Source organism: Leptidea sinapis, chromosome 25, assembly GCF_905404315.1.
Source record: "Leptidea sinapis chromosome 25, ilLepSina1.1, whole genome shotgun sequence".
In the NCBI taxonomy this organism is placed as follows: Eukaryota; Metazoa; Arthropoda; class Insecta; order Lepidoptera; family Pieridae; genus Leptidea; species Leptidea sinapis.
The window spans coordinates 11570954-11595575 of NC_066289.1; the positions used below are offsets into that span (position 1 = coordinate 11570954).

Sequence of the window (24622 nt, forward strand, 5' to 3'; positions counted from 1 at the left end):
TAGGATAAGCATGTGTGGAACTAATTATCTGGCATTGGGCAACATTTAAAAATGCTACATTGTAGCCTCCGTCTTACGCTGTATTTTTTGTGATATGGAAACACCTGCGCACGCTGCGGTAGGTCCCGATCAAGACGTCAAATCTTCAAGGCTGTTCGGTCGCTTTGGCCTCTTTCGATACCTTGAAAAACGGTGTACGATGTACCACAATAATCACTCCGTTGGTTGCTATAATATATTTTATCTACACCCATGCATTAAATCCTCTATTAAAGATTCAAAAACAGTTAGCTTATTACCAACATTAAAACACCCAATATCCTAATAACCATTACATTACATTACATCATCATCATCAAACGAGTGTTGTAATGAAATTTAGTACAACAATACAAGACTCGTTTAGATGATGTAATGGTTACTAGGACTGGCTTTTTTAAAGTTAGCAGTAAGCTAACTGTATCAGAATCTTTTATAAAGGATTCATATTATGGGTAAATAAAGTATGATAAACGTACATAAAGTCTTGTATGCAACTGTTGATAATTAAGTTTTAAAACATTCATGTGATTTAATACCCCGTATTACACAACAGTTGCATAAATAACTATTAAAGCTTTTAGTTCCGGTTATGGATTACATTTCAAATCATTGCTGCAGCAGTATTCAAGTTTGACAACCCTAGCTTTGCATGCCTGTTTTGAATATACTTTATGGACGCTTATTATTCAATCTAAATTCATTCAAATTCAAATATTTTTATTCAAAATAGGATATGCTATTACTAAATTAAAATATGTTTACAAAGTAATATTGTCCAATTAAACTTATTATTTAATAGCCTGGGGGCGGTCGCTCCTTCCCAATCTGTGGAAGTAATTTATGTTATAGTAAACCTTTACCACACAAATATTTTTTTTAAATTCTTTTGAATATCGCAATACTTTTGTTTTGAACATTTACGATATTGCTTTTAAACCATTTTTTTACAAAAATTTACTAATAAAAACTTCATGTTGTTTATGATAATAATATTGCTTGATATATTTATATGTACGAACTAATACAGATTTTTATTATGCTCCATTTTTCAAGTTATATTTAACTGATAAAAACAACATCTTGTGTAATATATCTTGTATAATATAAATAATAATGTTTGATACATTCTGTGCAGGTTTTTAAATCTTTTTAAAATACTTTTTTTTCAAGAAGTAAATGATAGTTCGAATTACTATAATGTACTATTTGAACTAGGCGTAGATACTTAAAATTTCCAATGGAAACAGTTTTATATATTGTTGTATAGATTTGAAGCTAGACCACATTTAAAGCAACGTGAACGCATTTATTTTACAATAATAACCTACACACATGGTCGGATTTGGTACGGCCATCGACCGGTCCGGTGTGCGCCTCCCACCATTCGTCCGTCGTCGTACTCTGTACGGTCCGGGTGGTCATACAAATAAACTTTGTGTGATGGACATTGCGACAAACCATCGAATATGGTACGCTAATAGTCTGTACCAATTCCGATCACGTGTTAAGGCCATAAGGTACGCTGCTTAGGCCCTAATCATCCCAATCAAAAGATACGACAATTTCAGCCTAATGTTATCACTTCACAGGTAAATCAAAAGTAAGGGTAGGTACTAGCTTCCCATTCCCAACCAAAATCCAATACCTACATGTTTCTTGAACAAATTTGTTGAAGGATGAACACACCACCAAACACAATACAGCCCTACAATAGTATCTACTGATAGCAAATGTTCTCCTGCAATACTTTAATTTAAAGACTCTTTCCTTCTACGGAACCCTTGGTACGTCAATCAGGCTCGGTCTGCTTTTTGGAGTCGGTTGAAAATCAGTTGAATACGAGGTCGTCAACCGCCGCCCTTCGCTCTACGATCTCGTCGACGATGCATCTTGTCCAATCTGACGTCTAAATTAGATTTTATTGCAGCCCGGCTGCACCAAACTACACCAATTTAAAACAACGTAATAACCGTAGAATTATTGCTGGAGATTGACTCGAATTGTTTGTATTGCTTTATGCTGTTTACGATGTTAAATAATACTATTTCTAAATTGCTTTACAACGCATTTTTCAGATATGTTTCTGTTGCGCTTGCCTGAATGCTGTAAGGATATAGATACTTAGTTGAAATATAACCATTATTCTGAGTGTTGAGGCAACGGCATCCTCTCCAACACCGTACCAATTGGTTTTTGGTATTTTGGTATATTATGCACGTTTATTCAACGTTTCATAAGATCGGCTATATCCTCAGGTATATTAAATGCTTGTATTTTCTTCAGGATTTTTTTCTATTTGAAATAGCTTCCCCAATTCCATAAACCCATACCTACAAACCCAAATGATTGCGAAACTGAAGTGGCAGCATGCAGGGCTCATAGTTCAACGGACAGATGGCCGTTGGGGCAGTTATGTCCTCGAATGGCGACCACGTACCGGAAAATGCAGTGTTGGTAGGCCCCCCACAAGACCGACTGACTATCTGGTCAAGATGGCCGGAAAATGTTAGATGAGGGCAGCGCAGGATTGTCGTGGAAATCTTTTGGGGAGGCCTTTGTCCAACAGTGGACGTCTTCCGGCTGATGATGATACCTACATGGTCTTCTGTGGCAGTGCCAGTATTAATCTTGGTAACAGACCTACTTAATTACCATACTGAAAAGTTGATAAAGCGGATATTGTCAAGAAATCGAATGACTTGAAGGTTTGAAAATGTACGTTGGCAGCTGATTCCACTGCATAGATAATGGTGAATCGAATATATAATGTGTACCTACTAATGTATAAACACAAGAAAACCATTGAACTCATTTGTAAAATTGAAAATATTGAGCTGCCTGGATTTCTACAACAAACAATTTAATAGAGAACAGAGATCATAAACTGACATAAATGAGAAGATGGATAAATTGAAATAAGTGCATTTCTAAAGTGTCACAGATTGATAAGTGTAATGGGAAGCTCTAAATAAACTGGTCGACTCAATTGAAGAGACGCCGTAAACAAGGCGATGATGAAAACTTATTCGATATGATTGACCCCGACCCCACTGAGTCGAGTGCAGATTTATAAACCTCAATCAGTCAATTCAAAAGTGCGTCACTTTAAATTGGTTCACACAGTTCATTAGTTATTCGAAATTTCAAATAGTTATTATGTTATGTGGGAAAGATTTTAAAATTGAGCCGTGATACAGAAGCATAAAATTTGCCCAATTTAGCAGTACTTTTTATATACAAAATATTGTATATTTTTGGAATAATTAGAGGCCCACTGTAAGGTAACAATTACTAAAGTCATGTAAATCTAATTTACTCTTTAGTTTACCTGTTTTATTAAATATAATGTATATTTTTATCTCTTTGACGTGTGTATTATGCGTGAGTATTTGACATTCGCCAGGAATTTGAAAATTGAGTCAAAATTGTTCGATATTTTTATCTTAGTAACCATAATCTTGTGTATTGGTATTATGGTTTCTCATATGGTTTCTACTATGTGTGATTATTATTATAATAAGTAAATAAATTATATGAAAAACATGTATTTTTAAATTAGTTTCTACAATTATATATAAAGTAATCCCTCATTATCATGTAAAAAAGCGGAATAAAAATATTAGTAGGTACTACAGTCATAGAATGTTTCTTAGCAACCTAAGAATAATTTTTACAAGTTTCTGTTCAGTCGTACAACTGTCACTTCTTTAAATTCATCTTTGTACCGACAGCATAATCAGCATCTTGTAAAGTGGACATATCCGGAAAAATAGTACCATTACATTCCTGGTACTTTTGATGGACAAAACATTTAGTAATGAAATTTCCAGGGCTTCAAAACATTTTTATTTGAAAGATTCCCTATTCTAATCGTTGTCGTCTGTATCAGACAAAGATGATTCGTTAGGCAAGTTCGAATCAGCCGTATTTATGACAACATCACTCAATATTATGTAACGGTTTGTTTGTTTACATTATTTATCTTCTTTCGTTGGCTTTAGAATAGAAATTTTATTTTTCAAACGCGTGAGGATACTACATGATAGAGCAACTTACAGTCATGAGCTCCTTGCCCTCCTCGGTGGAGGTGAGGGCAATGAGGGCGTGCTCGCAGCCCTCGGGGCACGTGTCGGAGGGCTGCGCCAGCACCTCGTTGCACAGCATCATGTAGTTGTTGAGCGCCGTGCCACAGCCGCTGCGGTAGGCGCAGCGCAGCCGGGCCTCCTCGCACGAGGAGGCGGCACTCCGCCCCACCACCAGCAGCAACACCAGCGCCGACCACCACATCACCTGCACACGACAGTCGTACATTAAGAATAATAAAGAAATCAGTGGGACAAATAATAATAAAATATAATAAACTAGCTGACCCGACAGACGTTAAACTGTAATAATAAAAAAATACTGTTTTTTTATGTATTTGTCAATAATATTTCATAACACCAATTATTTTCTAAAATATGCTTCCTGTTAATGACGTTCTATATTATGTATAGAACATCATTACTCACTGTTGTTATCTGTAATGAAATTGTTTCACAGCAGAACTGTCAAACCGTGCGTCAATAAATTCTCTAATAGAAAATATGTCCATACAAAACAAATATTGGAATTAAAAATAATTAGGGGTCTCAAATCGAAATAAAAACTATCCTATCTCTCAAGTTGGACAAAACTGCACTCGATGAAGTAATCCCCATTAAAATCCGTTCATTAGTTTTAGTCCATCGCGGACAAACAACGTGTCACGTGATTAATATATATTAAGATTTATAATGATATGTTTCTTTTTCTTTTCATGTCAACAGCTGTCATAAAGCTATTTAGACGACGATTGTCGTACAATACTATGTCAAACTAGAGGAGGATAGTAAGGACAGCTGGCGGCCGTCTTATCTATCAGTATGTGAAGAAGCCTGAGAAGATCCCGAGATGTGGACATATGGAGTGCACAAGCAAACTCAGAGGTATTCAGCCAGCCAGACCAGCAGAACGGTCACGACTTTGCTACCGCAAGAGGGTGTCCAATGCCACAAATGTGTAAAACAACGCATTGTCAGAGCCTTACTTATTGAGGAACAGAAAATTGTGAACGTCCTCAAGGCACAACAGGCTACTGCCAAGCCAGCAAAGAAAAGTGGAAAGTGAACTTAGTCTGTACATAATATATAAGCTAAAAAAAATATTAAAACTTTTCTGAGACATTTATAACTTTATTTATCAACATGGCTTTAGTACTCTCGGTTTATCGGTGTGGGTACCGACTAATATCGGATCATTCGGAGGTCCTTCATCAGGGTGAGTGTAGTAAGTTCGCGGTAACGTACATACAATCTCATACTCCGGACTTGTGCTCGTAGTCGGTACCCCACACCGATAAACCACGAGTAAAACCGTGTTAATAAATAAAATTAAATATAATACTTAAGTGATGAATATTAAATTGTAAAATAATTAATGAAAGGGCTTTTTATGTGTGTTTTACTTTTATTGTATGTTTAAACACTAAAAATAAAAAACTATCAATTTCTAAGAATTGGCTTGTTTTTTCTATTTCAATAAACCCGTTGTGACTGACGAATGCTAATCTAAAAATACTGTACTAATATACATCGATTGAGCTAAACTAATTGCCTGTAGTCCTCTTGAATCTGGCTATCATATACAAAAAAAATATACATGTCCATTTTGTAGATCCAGACATTAGGGCGATCAAGGAAACAAAACTCATCAACTTTACATTAGTATATATTTCGTATCTATTTAATGATAAATCTAGTTAGTGATTGTACATTTCGTAGCAAAATAATTGGGCAACAGCTAAAAAGAGAAGATTAATATTATTGAATAAGATTAAAAATAAAACTGATAACTTTTAATTGTTAAATAAGTGCGTATCACTTTCTTTACAATAGTCTTACAACACACGGACTGGTTATATCGCAACACAGTGAAGGTACACAGCAGGTACAAGATTGGATCGCCCGCAGCATCTCGTCTATCTCAGATCAAACATTGCAACGCCACATCTCCGGGTAATCCTCGTCTAGATCACTTCTCGGAAGTGAGTCGGTAAACATACGGAACCACGTAGGCACGGTGCTGGCTACTTGCTTACACGTCAATATTAGGGCTACCGATGCTTGATAAACATTTACTCATTATTCAACGCAAACAGTTGTTTGTTACTGTCCTTGTAAGTCACTGGACTATAAGTCACGTGTGGATAACTTCAGTATCAAAGTTAAATGAAAACAAACGACGCTTAAGACAACACACGACATAAGTGCAAACTTTATCAAGGCAAGGTTAATATTATATATTATACTAACTGACCGTTGGTGCATCACCTAAACAAATGCAATGATATTTAAAAGTATAGATAGGTTACGTAGACAACATTCGGTGATTGAAAATGATACACTAACGCACACATGAATAATTTAACATTGCAATAATATAAGCAATAAAATAAGGATAGTAAATGCAATTATCGCAAGCGAAAAAGAGATAACTCTAATTTGCTAATTGCTTCGTATTTGTATAGAGAAAATACAGTTAATTTATCAGATATGATTTTTTACCGAACACCGTCATTTATGCCTAAATTACGATTCATTCATGAGTTCATGTAGTAAAAGCTATAAAGTAGTAAAACTGCATTGAAATTAGGTAGATAATGTGTCATTGATTTTATAATATAATATCAAATTGTAAGCAATTCTGTCAACAACAAACGCGTGTGTACCGTTTTCGTATCGAGAGAGCGACTACGACAAAAGGAACCAATTGACTCAATTTAGGCGATTGATTTTCGGCGCGCTAGTGACATATCTACCTCTTTTAATACTATAATAATATCATTAAACAAATGCATATATACACATTTAGAATATAGTTTGTTAATTACGAAAATTGGAGCAGTTCAATCATTACAATAATCATTTTATATTTCGCAGTTCTTGTAATGAGATAATGTCACAGCAGAACTGTCACACGGTGTCCAAAAATTTACCTGATAAAATTATTCATACAGAAATATAATAAGAAATTAAAAAATATTAAAGGTCACGAATCGACACAAATAATTAAAAAAAAATGTTTACCTCTTTTAGATTTAGGTAATATTGTATTGCATGATTTCTATTTTTTATGTCTTGTTATATTTTATTTTTATTCTCACTTGGAAATATTTTACAGTTCATGTTGTAGAAATGACAGTTGACATTTGACAATTTGAGTTTTCTTTAGTGTTAATTCCGTCAATATTTGTCTTAAAACAATTCGACACGTGTTTCGCCTCTACACGAGGCATTCTCAGGATATGTTGTCTCGCCAAAATCTGGCACGAGACTATTGTATTTTCTTTGTTCATCCCTTTTTAGTTGTTTTAACTTTTGTGTTTCTTTTTACAACATTTTTAAGTAATGTAAGTTTTTAAAATACGTAGGTATGTATTGTATTGTTTTTCAGTTCATTATGCATGTTGAGTTAGCCTGTAAGTGAGGTATACAATTTTTAACATATATATTTATGAGTGTGCTTTAGAATGTGTTGTATACAACGTTAACTTCCTTTTTAATAAATAAATAAAGAAACTCTCTCAAATTGGAGCAAATTGCATACGGTGTGGAAAATTTGATTAATATCGGTTCAGTAGCTTAGGAGTTCAACGCGGACAAACAACGTGACACGAATTTTTTTATTAAAATGATTATGTCTTAAATTATGTTAAAATAAAAAATGTTAGCAGTGAAATACGAAGCCCACTTTGGTAAATACATATTTGTGTTTCAGTTTAAGAGAAAGGTAGACTGTGTTCTTTTCTATAACCCCCCATAAGACTGGCAAGGTGTATGCAAAGTGACATCCCTAAGGCACCAACGCAGGTCATTGTCCGGCCGAGATGCTGGCGTTAAAAGAAAACAAAATGACAAGTGACAACTTAAGATGTCCAACCTCTCTAGAGTCAAGCGTCGTGCACACTCCAAGAGTTACATTACAATAACAATTGACGTTGCTGACCAAACAAATAACTCTTATCACAGAGCAGTAAGGACTACATCCGGCTGTAGCAGAGATAATCCCCAGCTTCAGACGAAGCAGACGCTGTGTTCATTTAATCGTATTTAAAAGCGAACACCAAGTACGGCAAGCGATAGAATAGTAAGGCAAACTCTAGGAACCAGAGGTCAAATTGACAAAATACCGAATGTCAAAAAAATATAATACTTTTAAATCTACATATATATGATAGGCCTTATTTAATATAAGTATCTAAGAACTGTTTTTAATTAGGTCTAAATAATTATTTTACTAAAAGACAATATTCTTGGATGTGTAGAATATATAATGTTTATCAGTCAATTAGTAGGTTCATAAAATAAAAAATCGTCGTAACGTAAACCCAAAAGTTACCATTATATAACACCTCTTCACAAAAGTTTATGCTGAATGAGAAGTTGCAAGATTCTCACTTAAGTTTCCTGTACTTATCACTTATCTTGCACACATAGTTTTTTTTTAATGCAAATAAAATTATTTCTACCATCATGAGTTCTGTATCCGTCGCGGTACGTTAATTCGACTCGCACCTAGCCGGTTTTTTGTAGCCGTTTAATATTCGTGACTCGTGTTTTTCGGCCTCAATTTCGGGAACTAATCGCCCGTGTAGATAGTATCTATTGTCGACTCTTCAAAGAATTGACTTCGTGACATCCGAATGTGATGTAGTCATTAATTTTTTAAACTGACGAGCAGTTTGCGCTCGTGTGATTGGATTTTTCGTTTTTTAAGCGACGAACCACTGATGGTTCAACATACGAAGAAACAATAAATACTACTCTCGTCGTTTTGCTGTTATATAATAATTTCGATGAGCGTAATAAATAAAAAGCGAAGTCGTCGTGTATAATAATCCTGAATATATTCACGCCAACCCGCTACGAAAGCTTATTTCACACTGATTGCGCTGTCACCTCCCGCCGCCCTCCGCCAAAGAGACCCTATTATACACTTGTGCGCACGGAATGATACCAAGACAATATCTGTTCGGGTTTACTGTATTATAAATTAAGTATAATACTAAAAAAATAGTATTAATTATATATTTAAGTATTGTAGCGTGTGTGTCTTGGTATAGGTCGTTCCGTTTCTTAAAATACGACTAGGAAAGTGATGACTGGTCGTTGCGTGTGTTATACTTCTAAAGATGAAGATTTTGTCTTTTACTTTGGAGTAATTAAACAGTATAGGCATAACCTACTTAATGCTGGAGTGGAAGGAAATAATATGAAGTACAAACATTGACTGAAGCGAGACTATGTTTTATGAGCAATTACGAATGCTTTTCACACACGCACGCTAAACGTGTGTCATCTGCGTGAGACATGTCACATTATTCTTAACTAGCTGTGCCGACAGACTTTGTTTGCCCTAATAAAAAAAGAAATTGAGGTTATTTTCAGAGTTCGAATTTCACTGGGAGCATCGGAAACTTTTCCATGTATTCCGGGCGGAAAGAATGCTTAATTAGTAAATTCTGCGAGTACAACCAAGTACCAACCACTGTCTGCAATTATACTAAATTCTTAAAGTTGCAATAAAGCCTCAATACGCGGCGCAATTTTGATGTAAACATTTTCCCGGTAATAATATTAATTATTATACATTACAAAATGCTGTTACATCAATATCCACCTTTTACCGTTGAGCATAGGCGCCCGGCGTCATACCTGTGTTTTCTAGTGAACGTAGCGGTTGGTAGACTCTCTCGGATTAGTCTTATTAATTGTCTTCTTTACGATATAACTATCAGGAAAATTATTACGTCAGTAAGGAAAAAATATCTACTTAAAACTGATTTAGATTTCTTCAACAATTCAATTTTACAATTTCAGCGTACTATTAATTATAAATAAAAAGTGTTAAATTGGAAATAGCGTTTAATGTATTTATTTTCTAACTATTATTTAATATAGCTGTTAGTTTTCTAGTTACAGAATTACAATAACTTAATACAAAATTGCATATTTTAAATAATTAAATAAATATTATGTACTGACTTAAAAATATTAGAATACCTACGACTTTGACAGGTTAATCGCAGACCGAATCTAAAAGTTCTTAGAGTATTTTATGAAGTTTTATTATAACTCCTAATATAGTGAAGGGAAAGCCTTAAGAGCTTGGCTTCTAAACAGAAAAACAAATAAATCGTGCTCCCGGGCACCTCGTTATTGCGTGTCATTACGTGACAATCACTTAAGCTAACATAAGTTTTTTGAGTTAGTCTTACTTATAACTCAAGCCCGCGTCGACTACCGTTTATTGTTTAGGACAGGTAGTGGGCATATCTTCACAAGATGATCAAATTTGAGCGGCTATCCCGCTTGATAGGTCAATTAATAAAAACAGCCAAGCGTGTCAGGGTCCAAGTAAAATGTTTTTTAATAATAATATTGACACAATATTAAACAAATTATCTTAAAAAAAATTATTGAAGTAGGCGTTACTTTGAGGAAATCCATAATTATCCAAATGATTTGAATTTTCTTTAGTGTCAATTCTGCCAATATTTGTCTTAAACAATTCGACACGTGTTTCGTCTCTAAGACAAATATTGGCGGAATTAACACTAAAGAAAACTCAAATCATTTGGATTACAAATTATCTTGCCCCATGTAAGCATAGCCTATACTATTGATGCAAGACAACGATATATTTAATACGTACATACATCTAATATATAAAATTCTCGTGTCATGGTGTTAAACATTGAACTCCTCCGAAACGGCTTGACCGATTCTCATGAAATTTTGAGTGCATATTGGATAGGTCTGAGAATCGGACAACATCTATTTTTCATCCCCCTAAATGTTAAGGGTGGTCCACATGATTTTTTTTAATTTGTTTGATTATGATATAAAAAATACATACAACTTCAAATTTTCACCCATCTACGATCAACAGTTACTTTTGTATCGCGATTTTAATATAGGCAATACAACTTTTGCTGGGTCAGCTAGTAACCATATATAGTTAGATAAAAACAAGAAAATATATAACGTTTTACTTACATCGCGCTGTTCTTGAGTGACTGATACATTATAGCTTAGATCATTTTTATACGTCTAGATAGACTGTGACGGCTGTGAAATCCTCAAAAAAATTGAGGTTGACCGTTAACCTGTATATTGAGCAATTTGCAGTAGTGAATTGCAGTATTTTATTTACACAGCTTTTTTGAAAAAATATTTAAAAGTCTTATATGTATGACGCACTTTCGGCCCAGTTGTCACATTAATATATAGGCACTTTTTTATTAATATGTATTATTATTTATATGTACATAATATGTTTCTAGACCTTAAAAACTGGGTTCTTTGTCTAATACGGTATTTAAATATGAGGCCTTTAGCGATTCGTTACTTCATGTCAATGTGACGTTAGTGTATTGTTTTGATAATTATGTTAATGTTTAAGTCAACTCAATAGCTTCACCTTGGAAGATAAAACAAACGATAGTATTGTTTGCTTACGTTTAACACTGTTATATTCTTAACTAGTAACATTACACATAATGACAACGAAAACTTAGCATAATGCGTTTTGTAACATTATGTAGAATGGATATAAATATTTTCTTTCAAAATTGATACTAAAGATAGATTTAGAGTATTCTTTATATTTATAATTACAGAGTTTACACTAAACATATTTCATAGACAACTTAACTCTGTGTTAAGTTTTATGGTTGACAGCACTTAATGATATATTATATGATTTAAGATATAATAAATATGTGAAATGTTGATAAATAAAACAAATATATTACATATAAACAAATATATATACAGGGTCTGTCGTAAATAATAGATAATCCGATAAGTGGAGGTAACCCCGATGTTAGGCTACAATAAAATCTAGTTTTTACGTCAGTTTTACCAACAGTGTAAAAATAATGCATACTTTTAGTTTTTTTCTAAATTTTTGCACCTTTGATCATTCAATCGGTTGCCATTTAATCCATTATTTACGACAGACCCTGTATATAAGATAATAAATAGGCAATATATACGTATATGAATTTGACGTTTTGCCATATAAATTAAGTATTACCCCGCGCCCGCTTATATTATGAATTGTCGTATGTAATGACATGTTTTCTAAGTCAAATTTAACGGTTCCACATAAGTAATACCAACATATAATATACTGTACTAGCTGACCCGACAGACGTTGTTCTGTTCATATTTAAAAAAACTCTTGCGGGTGGAATTTCGTAAAATCCGTTCTTAGCTGACCTCTACTCGGCGAAAGGAATATTCCAACCAGATTTCAAGTCTCTACGCCTAATGGTTCCAGAGATATCGTGATGAGTGACTATATACGTGGAAATCTCTTATATATATATAGATAACCTTCTTCGAAACACGTCGTATGTTATGGTATAAGTCTTAGATATTTTTTACATCTGTGAAAACTTCGAAAAAGAAATGGCAAACTGTTTTAACAGCTATTTTCAGTAACGCACGCACACCAAAACATGGCGACATACGTATCACCAGTGTAAGACGTATCTTGTCATGCACACTAAAGTAATAAACCTGACTTGTTTTTGTTTACGTTGCCTAACAGAAGGAGGCTCTTTCTAAACTTGGTATTTAATCTATGGTATAAGTATTCTTCCGATCGTGTCAGTAGTGTTCGCAGTATAACCAAATAAAAAAAAACTGCTCTCCATTTTTTAGTGTAGATGTATGTAGAACGTTACCAAATGTCATCAACGCTTAGTAGAAATATAGTTTATGTGTAATTTATATAATCTAAAAGTGTTTAAATTTATCATTATTGATAAGCTCTATAGATATAATGGTGTATTCTGTTGAATTAAGTGTTAATTCTGTTCTTTGTGAACACCGCGCGGTGACACCGTGACCCAAATGTGGCCGCGAATCACGAACGATTACAGCCATTATAAATAAAACAACAGATAAGATATGTTTCTGAACATAATTAAGATAATACGTTATAAAAGTGGAGTATTAAAGGGGTTTTGTAGTTCGTGTAAATCGTAAATGAAGATTTCGATAGACTTGTGCGAGGCTCATACAAGATGCCGCCCACTGAGCATTACTGTACTACTCTGTCCGTCGCTGTAAAAGCCTTCAGGGCTATCAGCACAAAACTAAACTTTCTGTTTATTGGACATAGATATTGATATTAATAAGAACTACAAATATTTTAATAAATGATACAGTTTTTTTGTGTTAAAAAAAGATTATTTTGTAAGACAAACACACGATCGAATACATCGTGAATCAATCAATTTTATTGTAAACGGAAACGAAATATATCTGAACTTTATAGGACAAAAGGAAGTCGTATAATATTATTTGCAATAAATAACCTAGAATTGAACTTATGACGATAATTTAGTAATGCAAAAAGATAGCAAGATAAAGGGGGTTACAATGTTCTACTTTTGACACTTTTATATCGATGCTATTGTTAAACGACAATTCGACATCAATTATATGTATAAAGGCATCCTAATTTTACAGGTATACTTTAATATAGTAATCTTAAATAAAGATATCCTTACCATGATCACTCTACAGTTTACCTACACTCACTTGAAAACCGTCGAACAGAGCGCGATATGACATTTTTGTACAAAATTCTTTATAATTTTATAGACTCTCCATTTTTGTTAAGTAATATTTACTTCAGATGTCCTAAGGTTGGCACTAGAAATAAGTCATCGCTTTATGTTCCACCAACAAGTACCTACTAAATAAAGGGTGTCCAGCGGAAAATTTTGTTTTTTAAACTTAAATAAAAAACATATTATTAAACTCAAAATATTTATTATATTTTTAAAACAAAGCACGTTTCTGCGGATTTTATTTTTTAAAAATAATGTCCTCCAAGTGACGTCCATTTCGCGTAACACACTCTTGTAAGCGAACCCTCATATTGGCGAATACGCGCGAACACAGTGCTTGGGGGATTGCATCAATTTCACGCCGGATATTTTCTTGTAGGGCAGATATGGTGCGGGGATTATTACAGTAAACTTTGGACTTGAGGTATCCCCACAAGAAAAAATCACAGGGCGTCAAGTCAGGCGATCGTGGTGGCCAGGCTATGTCTCCGTACTTGCTTATTAATTTTCCAGGGAAAATGTCCCTTAACTTCGACATGGACACCCTGGAAGTGTGCGGGGTTGCCCCATCTTGCTGGAAATGTGTCCTATTGTTGCGTCCTGGAAAAACTTGCAATTGCGGCACTAAAAACTCATCAATCATGCGGCAGTATACAGAGGTATCCACAGTTTCCCCCTGATTAAAAAAATACGGTCCGATTATTCCTTGAGCTGAGATGGCGCACCATACTGTGGTTTTCGGGCAGTGCAAACTTTTCTGATGACGTTCTCTTGGGTTGTTGGGATTCCAGTAACGCATATTTTGCTTGTTTACGTAACCCCCGATGTGAAAATGTGCCTCATCGCTGAACAATATGTTTCCAAGTGTTCTGGGGGTTCGAAATCGTTGCAAAGCCGTTCTGGCGTACCTTTCTCTTGAAACATAATCGTTCTCATTCAATTTTTGGACAATTTGCATTTTATAGGGATGAAGCTTTAGTTTTTTTTTCAAAATCGTATGCACAGTTGACTTCTTAATGCCTGTAGAGGCGGCAATCTTTCTTACTGATTTCCTTGGATTTCTAAGAATTTCTTGACGCACCTGTGCCACTCGTTCTGGTGTTGCTGCCGACGTAGACGGTCCTGGTGGCGGCCTATTGATCATTGTCCCTTCTTCTCGAAATCTTTGCACCCACGTTCTGATAAGCTGCGTACTCGGACCATCGCTTAATCGCCGAATGTTGTAATGCAAACAAAAAGCACGACGCGCTCGAATAGGCGAATTGCCGTTCAACAAATATTGTTCCACCGCATACGCGCGGTGCGCGCCCGACCAATGACTCATGGCGACTGACAAATCCGCAGAAACGTCGCTTCTAACGTCACCCCCTCCGCAGCCCTAACCCCGCTAACAAATGAGTAACGTTTATTTAAAGTTGAAAAATTCCCGCTGGACACCCTTTATATTCAAAATACTTTTATATATCGGCCTTGTAATAAGTTTAATGTTAAATTTAATAATATTGATTTACATACTTGTTCCACCACAAAGTTTAAGAAATATATAAGAGAATTTCATTTAAGTTAGCAATAATCCGTTTGTTTTTATTTTTTTCTTCTAAAGTTTTGTAAGTTTTTTATTTTGTTTATCCTCTTTTTTGACTGCTCACATGATATGTATATTGGTGGAAAAAATAATGACTTCTTATTCATGGCATCGTCTTAAAACTCCTGTTTATTTTTGTCAATTTCACATTATGCAGTGTCCTTAGAGGTTTAGTTTTAAAATTAGTGCTAATAGTAAAACTTAGTTATAGTTTTTTTTTATCGACAACGCTCTTGTTATTGTTATGTTACAAGAGAGTTTGGGCCACGATGATCACACATCACAGACATCAGATGCATGTATGCTGGTGTGTTCCCCTCTTAATAAAAAAACTTTATTGATTAATATCATCAAATTTATTATTGTGAAGTAAATAATTAAATAAAAAACATAAACCTTTTTTACTTAACGCACCTGTTATCTTTTATCTGATATTGCGGTGAAAGGGGTTAATTACCCAATGTGTGTTTATTGACTGCAAAATTGGATTCATTTATTAAGAAAGAGTGTAATAAAAATACGTCTATTTATTCACTAAATTAAGACTGTTTCGTAAAATTAAAGACATACTACAACGTATTAAAAAGCCACAGGAAACAAAAACAAACATCAAAATAACAGTTTAATAGCCGAAATCCGAGTATTGTTGTGAAGTCCTACGGAGAATGGTGCAGACAATATTTCAGGGAAGTTGTTCAGGAATGAGACACCTGTGGGCCCATATGGCCATTAATCGCATGCATTATTATGCACTAATAAGACATGGGTACAATTGGATACTGACATCTTGAGAGTAGACTGAATCTTGTTATAGTTCTTGATAAGCACTCGAGGGTTCTGTGAATCGTGCTTGAGATGAGCATACGGGCTAACCAGGATGCAAGTTATTTTCTCAAGCGTCTCAAATTATCTTTTATTGTTTCTTGTTTATAATATCTATACTTCATTTCATATATGAAACTCAAAGATGTATTAGTCTTAATAAGTCCGCACGTTAACATAACGTTGTTGTTCATGGAAGAAAATAAATCTTGTAAGTGAAAATGAAGTGAGGTAATCTTTTTGTTCTGTATTTATAAATTAATAACGTTTACAATATAATTATAACTATGTATAAGTTAGGATTCTGTTAGATTTTGCTTTGAATGATCTCGTTTGTGTAAACTAGCTTAGTTTAGTCTAGCGTTACAATATAGCTGACTTCAGTCTTCGATGCCCACAAAATAAAGTACCAACTCAGTGAGCCTAATGAACTTTTCATTTCATAAACTTGAACCTATAAAGTACTACTTTACTACTAGTATAATTAGCTATTTTGCTAAATATTGTTCGATCCGATCGTTTCATTCGCTGATTTGAAGACTGACTGAAAATTTAATTAAAATCGGTTCAGTTGCTTTGTAATACACAAGAAACATGCGATTATTATTTACGGCATTTTGAAGTTTGCAATAGTAACAGCTGAAGCCAATCTGTCACAGACATAGTTTATTTGCTGACAAGCGTCAAAAAAGTCGAGACGACGAGAAGTGACGACCTAGGGCTCCGTACTGATGAAAAAACGAGAGCAAAAACTTATGTAATAAAATTATTTATGTATACGTTACAGAAAATAAAATTAAACAGTATAATGTTCTCTTTGGCATCAATATTATTAAGGTTTTGCTTTCACACTTCAGTGTTTGCAATGACAACTAATAAAGATTTCATCTCTCTAACTACAAATGGTGTCTTTGCTGCATTAAACTAGTGAGCAAAAGTCGTTTTTGAGAGCTAAGATTTTATAGTACACTATTGAATCACTCACTACACTCGTAGTTCAGTTATAGAATCATTCTTGCCCGGGGTCCAAACTCGGTATTCGCGCAAAAAGAACTTAGCTTTCTTTTTGGACAAATAACTCTATTTCGTTTAACCTTTAGTTTTTTTACCTGCCACTATTAGGATTAAATAGCCGTATCTTTTAAATAGTTTGTGACTGTATTTGTTGGCTACTTCAACTTGATTCTTCAAACATGCATGCATTCTTAAAACTATCTTCTAGAAAAATAAGTTAGACGTCTTACCCCCTTATTCATAATGGTCCGCTCACTTAAAACAGCCGCTAAGGCGTATTTTTTCTCATTCTGACTTAGGTCAATAGAAGAAGACAGAGTGAGAATTAGCAATGCTTTAAGTTAGCAGACTATTATGAATAAGGGGGTTAATGTTTGCAAGATATATTGATTCCTTTTTTTTTATGCTGTGTCTAAGGCTTACATAGACTAAACCTTGCTGAATCAATAATTATTATATTTAACAACGCTTGTTTACCCTGTACTGAAATTATTCTGCTTTATATGTTTTTATTAGCCTAAGTACCCAAAAAACAATACCTTAAATCACGATACTGTACTACTAGAATCTACCTACACTGGTTTTGTACATAACTTAATTTACTTGTTAATAAAGATATTTTGAAATTTAATAAAAAAATTTTTAGAGTAATTTTAAAAACAATCTGCGTTTGCAATACGACTTATTAAAGTCTATTAAGGCACGGTTCACATTAATATAAAATATACACAAAAAATGTTCCGTAATAAATCACAGAACACGCGAAGCACTTCTTATAGACCCATATGGCTCGCAGCTGCAACTTTTGGTTTTGTTTCACAAACAGCAACTACATATTTTATGGCACAGATTGTCATAGAGTTTTTGCTGTAACCTTTCCTTAGACTTTTTGTGCTGAAGGTTCAAAAATACTTCTTTTTGAACCTTCAGCAGGAAAAAGTCAAGAGCAAGGGCTACCCCATACAGAAAATCCAGGAAAAAAAATGAAGTATTGGTTTCACGCTACCCAGCCCAATGTCTCATTAACTCCTGCAGTCAAATATAATTAACAGACCAATTTGCTGGCTGAAAGGAGGAGCTAGGGCAGAAACCATAGGTAATAGTTAAAGACTAAAGTTATTGAATGCAGAGTTGGCTTTTAAAAGTGTTGACAAAACCAGTCGGGTCCCTAGGATTCACGATTCTCATGTTGAATTTGAAATGTGACTAGTTTTTTTAAGATTGATCAAATGGTTCTCGATTTATTAATAACCTTGAAAACTTAGATCAGAAATAAGTATTTATCTAATAACGCCTAATCTCTATGCGTTGAACATTTTTCACATTTCAAAAGTTAACTTGTGAATCTCCTATTCTCCTTCCTACTCTTCATATTTATTGCTAGGTACAAAAGATCAATATTATCAATTCAATTCAAAAGTTCTTCGCTATTTTAATCAAAAAAAAGTCAGGAAAAAACAAACATATCACAACTAACCGGAATCGTATTACACAAAAGGGATCTTAAATTTTTATTTAGGAGCCACTATGAAACCAAATCAACACGGGACTTTGGCAAACAGGAAACAGGTTTGCATACACGTGACTCAACTCAAAACAACGTCCAAAATTATCCCGCAATCAGTTTTGGTTCAGTTCTAATAAATTGCTTCTTGGATCGTAAGTCGCAACAACCCGTGAATTAATTGAACGCATAATGAATAATAAATGATATGAATCTAACGGTTAGCGTGTTTGATAGGGAACAAACGCGAAAAACTTCAACGGATTTGAATAAAAATTTAGCATAGTTTGTAAATTATATTATTGCGACATCACAAAGCACTGTTAAATATCTATCCCACAATCTAGATATGTTGAATTCCTCCAACTTTCTACCAAATACAAATAGTCTAGTTAACAATATCAAAATCGTGTTAGTTCCTAATAAAGCTCCTAAAAATATGAACGATGGCTCTATCGATTCGGAATGGCATATAGAAACATGTGTTGAAAGTATGATAGCACTACATTTTAAGTATTGTCCAAATATTTATTTTATTATTATATTATTTTATCAGTTGGTGCTTGGGCTGTTGCTTCGATTGCCGAAGACAGCAAGCGTCGCAAATATGTCGGTCTCAGTGAGTCATCTTTGTGCCGTTTGGTATCAAACCACTTAGCCCATGGGGCCCAGAGATGCGCAGAATGTACAAAGTACTATCTACGCGATTTATAGGACTGCCGGAAACCTAAGCGAGTTGATCCTTTCATCAGCCTAGCTATCCAACGCGGAAATGCTGCCAGCATTCTTGGTACACTTCCCCGTAATGATAGTTTTAATATTATGTAATCATAGTATTGTAAATGTAGTTTTAAGATTTTTTTTACGTATTATATATGTATAGAAGATAATATCTTGAAGAATTGCTGTTTTAATAGTGTAACATAGTAATAATTACGTATAATATTGCAAGTGGCCGACACATAAATCTAGTGTCTTCTAATATTACACAATACGTTATTACTTATTATCACCCTACGTGGATAGTTAAACCGATTTAAATAAACATTAGCATTGGAGCTAGCTGCGATATTCGAAGCTAGAGGCGTCTGTAACTTAATACTAGCGGGATTTTCTAAGTAATTGACTGAGATTACATAAGAGCAGGGGATGTAGACTATCACGTTACTGGAGCCTAGATATAGTTTTATTTATGAGCATACAGAAAGTTTTACTATTTGTGTACTTTGATTAAATATAAATAGAAATATATTATTATTTACATGATATAGAATTGGTTGTCCTAATAGATAACTGAAAAACATGGAATTTTGTACATAGGTTCCTTAAATTACGTGGGTAAGCCTCAAGAAGAAGATATTTGGAAATCCCAAATTTCCCAAGAGGATAAAAATAAGGAATAGGAGGTTGTACGGAATTCCATCATTTTAAAAGCAAAATAAATGAAATTTCCGATTATGTAATATATCCCCGATTTCACTGACAACTATTTGGACCAAAAACCAAAAAACAACACTTTTAGCACTTGAGCAGTTTCGGCAAAGAATATGTAACAGTTCAAGTTTCGGTAATAACTATTTCTCTTTCTATTCCTTTCCCATAGATAAGAACTTTTTCAGTATCCTTCAGTTTCGCATGTCGTATATTTTTGTGCAATCGTTTGACGTAGTGTCAAAATGTTGGTTTATTCTTCTTCATGGTTTATTGGCTCCGCGCTGAGCGTTTGAGCCGCTGTCAAGTAAAATACCGGCTACATCCTTTTGCGATATATTTACGTCAGATAATTGTAATTATTTCTATGCACGTCTGTGGTACAGCTGAGTAAGGACAAGCGTAGACTGAGAACAATGCGATGTACGTACTAACTTGATTTAAATCGCCCATTTATATGCTACGACACGAATATGTAAATATTTTTTTAGTTCGTGATGCGATTATTGGTATTCTTTAAATACATTGTCTTGCGAAGAGACTGTGTTTTTGGGCAAAACAACTTATATTTTAAAATTTAACTTTTTAAATTGCCTTTTTAATCGTTTATTATATGTTATTAGCTTCCTAGACCTGGTTTAATATGAGTTTTATTGACTAAAGATCATTTTAAAGATTATGGGTACCGCAACGGCGCCTATTTCTGCCGTGAAGCAGTAATGTGTAAGCATTACTGTGTTTAGGTCTGAAAGGGCGCCGTAGCTAGTGAAATTACCGGGCAAATGAGACTTAACATCTTACCCCTCAAGGTGACGAGCGCAAGAGTAGTGCCGCTCTGAATTTTTGGGTTTTTCAAGAATCCTGAGCGGCACTGCATTGTAATGGGTATGGCGTTTCAAATTACCACCATCATCCCTTTATGTCAAAAAAAATAAGTGTTTTTTATTTTTGTTTTTATTTGGCTATTGAAAATTTTACGGTAAACAATACTGGCTAGTTATAATTTATATAATATACAAGAGATATCCATCAATGTATTGACTCATCACGATATCTGTGGAACCATAAGGCAGAGAGACTTGAAATTTGGTAGGAATATACCTTTCGGAAGTAGACGGAGTAGAGGTCAGCTAAGAGTTTACAAAATTTCACCAGCAAGAGTTTTTTTTTATAATTCATAGAACGTCTGTCGGGTAGCTAGTAGGTACTTTATTTACAAGGCTGTCCAAAGCAAGCATTAACAGCTGTGTGCTTTTTAAAGATTTTTATTTTCCCTGTGTTCCTTACTCGGAAAAAGTGCGTGCGGGGAAAAGTTCAAGGTAATCGGATTTGAAGCTCTCGGATATTTTTAGTGCCGTGGAAATGTAAGATTTATATACTTTTTTTTATGAAAATATGGGATGAGACGAGCAGGACGTTCAGCTGATGTTAATTGATACGCCCTGCCCATTATAATGCAGTGCCGCTCAGGATTCTTGAAAAAGCCAAGATTCTGAGCGGCACTACAATAATTGCGCTCGTCACCTTGATACATAAGATGTTAAGTCTCATTTGCCCAGTAATTTCACTGGCTACGACGCCTTTCAGACCGTAACACAACCAATGTTTACACATTACTGCTTCACGGCATAAATAAGCGATTGGGAAGTTGGGTGCCAAAAACAATTGTTTTCGTCTCGAGACTGCAAAGTGTACCCTCGAATGAATCGCTAACAATATGCCTTTTGCTAAACAAAATAGGTACTGTTAAAGACTCTCACCCATCCCAACTCGGGTGAATTGAGACCCTCGGCTTCGCCTTGCGCCTACAAACTTCGCCCTCGAGAGAATCGCTAATATACTTACTCATAATATACTTGATAAACAAAATATAGTATACAAAATATACATGTACTATAAGAGAAAATAGTTCAAAATCTATCAGAGTAAAAAATCATTTTTTTTTATATCAGCCAGCTATCACTAAGGGTCACTTGATGGGAGATACTGGTTCGCTAACGATCCAGTTTATATTCCGTTTTCACAATCTCTAACTTATTAACGATAATATAAAATATAATAAATGCAATAACTTCTTTAAAATTATTTGAAGTATATGCACACGACAAAATCCAGTATGCGTGTGGAATGCAAACATAGAAGATCTATTTATAAATTATCTTTTACAGTTTAAATACAATACATTATAAATAAGATAAATGCACGTACTTTTAATTCTTCGCTTTCTTCGTAGTCACATGGCTTGGTTCGGAATGTTTTTATTAACATTTACGGAGTTCCATAAAACTCACAACACAGTATTCACGGTAAACAAATGTTTTATTAAATAACGGTTGTCTGTTTATTATTAGCACTTGGTTGTTTTATAAGTTTAGTTTATGTTTTGTTGTGGGTGTAAGTCGGCGTAGAGCAGCCAAGCCGCGTGCTCTCAATGTGCGCGCACGCTTACAATTGAGTCGTGAACTTGCGTCTCGCTCGAAGCGCTGGGATGACAGCTCCAGCCCCCAACGTCTTCTGGGCTTAGGGCTGTGTAGCGTATACCTGCTCATTTATATTTTGAATTAATAGTTAAAATCTATTTTAACGTCACTTAAGACTATACGCAAAAGATTTGGATCCCTGGTGAGCAGAGTGCGGGGCAATACCAACTGCATTTTAAAGATGATTGCGAGTAGTTTAGACTACAGATATGTGGATTATTGCTGCAGTATTTCTAACGGAATGGCGCAGCAATGACACGCGTCTGTAACTTAATTAGTAATAGGTTTAGGATAAGTACTTAATAAGTTAAAACAGGTGTTTTAATATTTAAAACAAGCTAATATTTTTTTACCTACGCTGGATAAAATTGTCTATTTTTTTTTCCTAATATATATTTTTAGACCATTTAAAGTGCTTGTTTTATCACTAACCGGAGTAAAGATTATTCTCTTCTCCTTTGGCCTTATCCGGGTCGGTTGTGTTAGGTATCATGCGGCGCCATGTAGATCACGATCGTGTCTTCGTCACTGAAGCCATGGCGTTTCATGTTTCTTTGGACATTCGTCACCATATTTTGAGGTCTTCCGCTACCCCTCTTTCTGGCAGCCATGGAAAGGCACTTTTTCGCCACATAATTGTCGGGACTACGCATTTCGTATCCGTACCATCTGAGCCTAGATTCTGATATTTTGTCGGTTACGGGTGCAACTTTAAAGCATCCTAGGAAAGGAGTAAATATTATACGGAATTTGTAAATTTGAATTTATTTTGATGATCGACTATTTTCTAATGTTAGGGCTCGTTGGATGAAAGAGTAAGTTACGTGCCCCTTATTTTTTATTTTTAATCATCTCACAAATTATACGTATATATTATACATTATACTTCTGCAATAATATTAAAATTACTATTTAAACGCGTTTTTATTTCTATATACCTGATAACACTTACTTTTGCCGACGATGTAATCAGCGTGACAATGCTAATTCAGTAATATTACCACGTTTTTTCTAAATCATTAAATAAATATTATTAGTATTAAGTACTTTTAACTGCGCTAAAAGATAGCAAATATATAATATATATAATATAATAGCAATTTTTTTTTCAAGCTTATGACATAAACTTATTACAATATTCAATCAAAAACTTGTAATTGACAACCCTGTATTACTTGCTGTGTTGAGCTAAACACAACTCTACAGAATAGACTTGTCCATTTTTATTTACTTTTATTAGACCGAAGCAACGTTCAACCGGTCCTTTTACGATGGAAATTCAGTTAGAGTTGAACGTGGATTGGACGAAGATTAATAGATAATTTCGAAAGATGTTATATTCTATGCTCTACTATTTCCGAACCACGTGTAAATTGTATCATTAGGTATTTCTTATTTCGAAATTAGAAATACCGACCACATACAAATGAAATGCAATAAAGTTGCTGTAAGAAGTCCATATAATAAGGTTCAAAGTTGTATATCAAATGAACGAAAACTTTGAGAGTTGTTTATAATATGTACCGTAATAAGTTCTCGAGAAAGTCATTATTGAGACCTTCGCCGGCCATATTTTTTGTTCGTATACGAGTGTGTATGAGTGCGTAGCGTCGAATAAAAAAGGTTTATTTTAAAATTGCGTTGATTGAGTTGTTACGGAACGAAGCGCGGGTGCGGCCCGTATTGTAGTGATTTCATGCTTTTGATTCCCATCTTTGCTTCATGCTTCATTATTATGTATGAGTGCGCGCCGATACGGAGATGTGTATAATGTGTATTATATGCACCAGCCACCACCTAACATAATGAAAGAATACTTTTATAATACTACCATTTTTTGTTATTTATCTCACGAAACCTTAGATCATTTGTACATCTAGAAAGACAGCTGTGAAAACGTCGAATAAATGAGGTTAACAGTGCTCTGTGAACGGCTGGATCACTTGGCGTTGCGTAGAGTCTGGCGTTGAGTATCGCTTCAATGTGTGTCTTCTACCGCATTTATCATGGGGAGTGTTCCGAAGAGCTGTTTCACCTGATTCCTATCGCTGAATTCCACCTTCGCACGACACGCC

The 24622-nt window shown here is 34.5% G+C and overlaps 1 protein-coding gene and 1 long non-coding RNA gene across 3 annotated transcripts in view; one reads left to right on the plus strand and one right to left on the minus strand.

The window, feature by feature from the left end:
- Nucleotides 1–22517, minus strand: part of LOC126971962 (growth arrest-specific protein 1-like) — a 29003-nt gene extending 6486 nt beyond the window's left edge. The window contains exons 1-2 of the mRNA XM_050818495.1: nt 22276–22517; nt 4099–4332 (exon numbers count right to left, since the gene is read on the minus strand). Of these exons, the coding sequence (XP_050674452.1) occupies nt 4099–4332; nt 22276–22335 (294 nt within the window). The 5' untranslated portion in view covers nt 22336–22517. The remainder of the gene's footprint in view (nt 1–4098; nt 4333–22275) is intronic.
- Nucleotides 1–24622, plus strand: part of LOC126971976 (uncharacterized) — a 500026-nt gene that overhangs the window by 416581 nt on the left and 58823 nt on the right. The gene's annotated exons all lie outside the window — the stretch shown is intronic.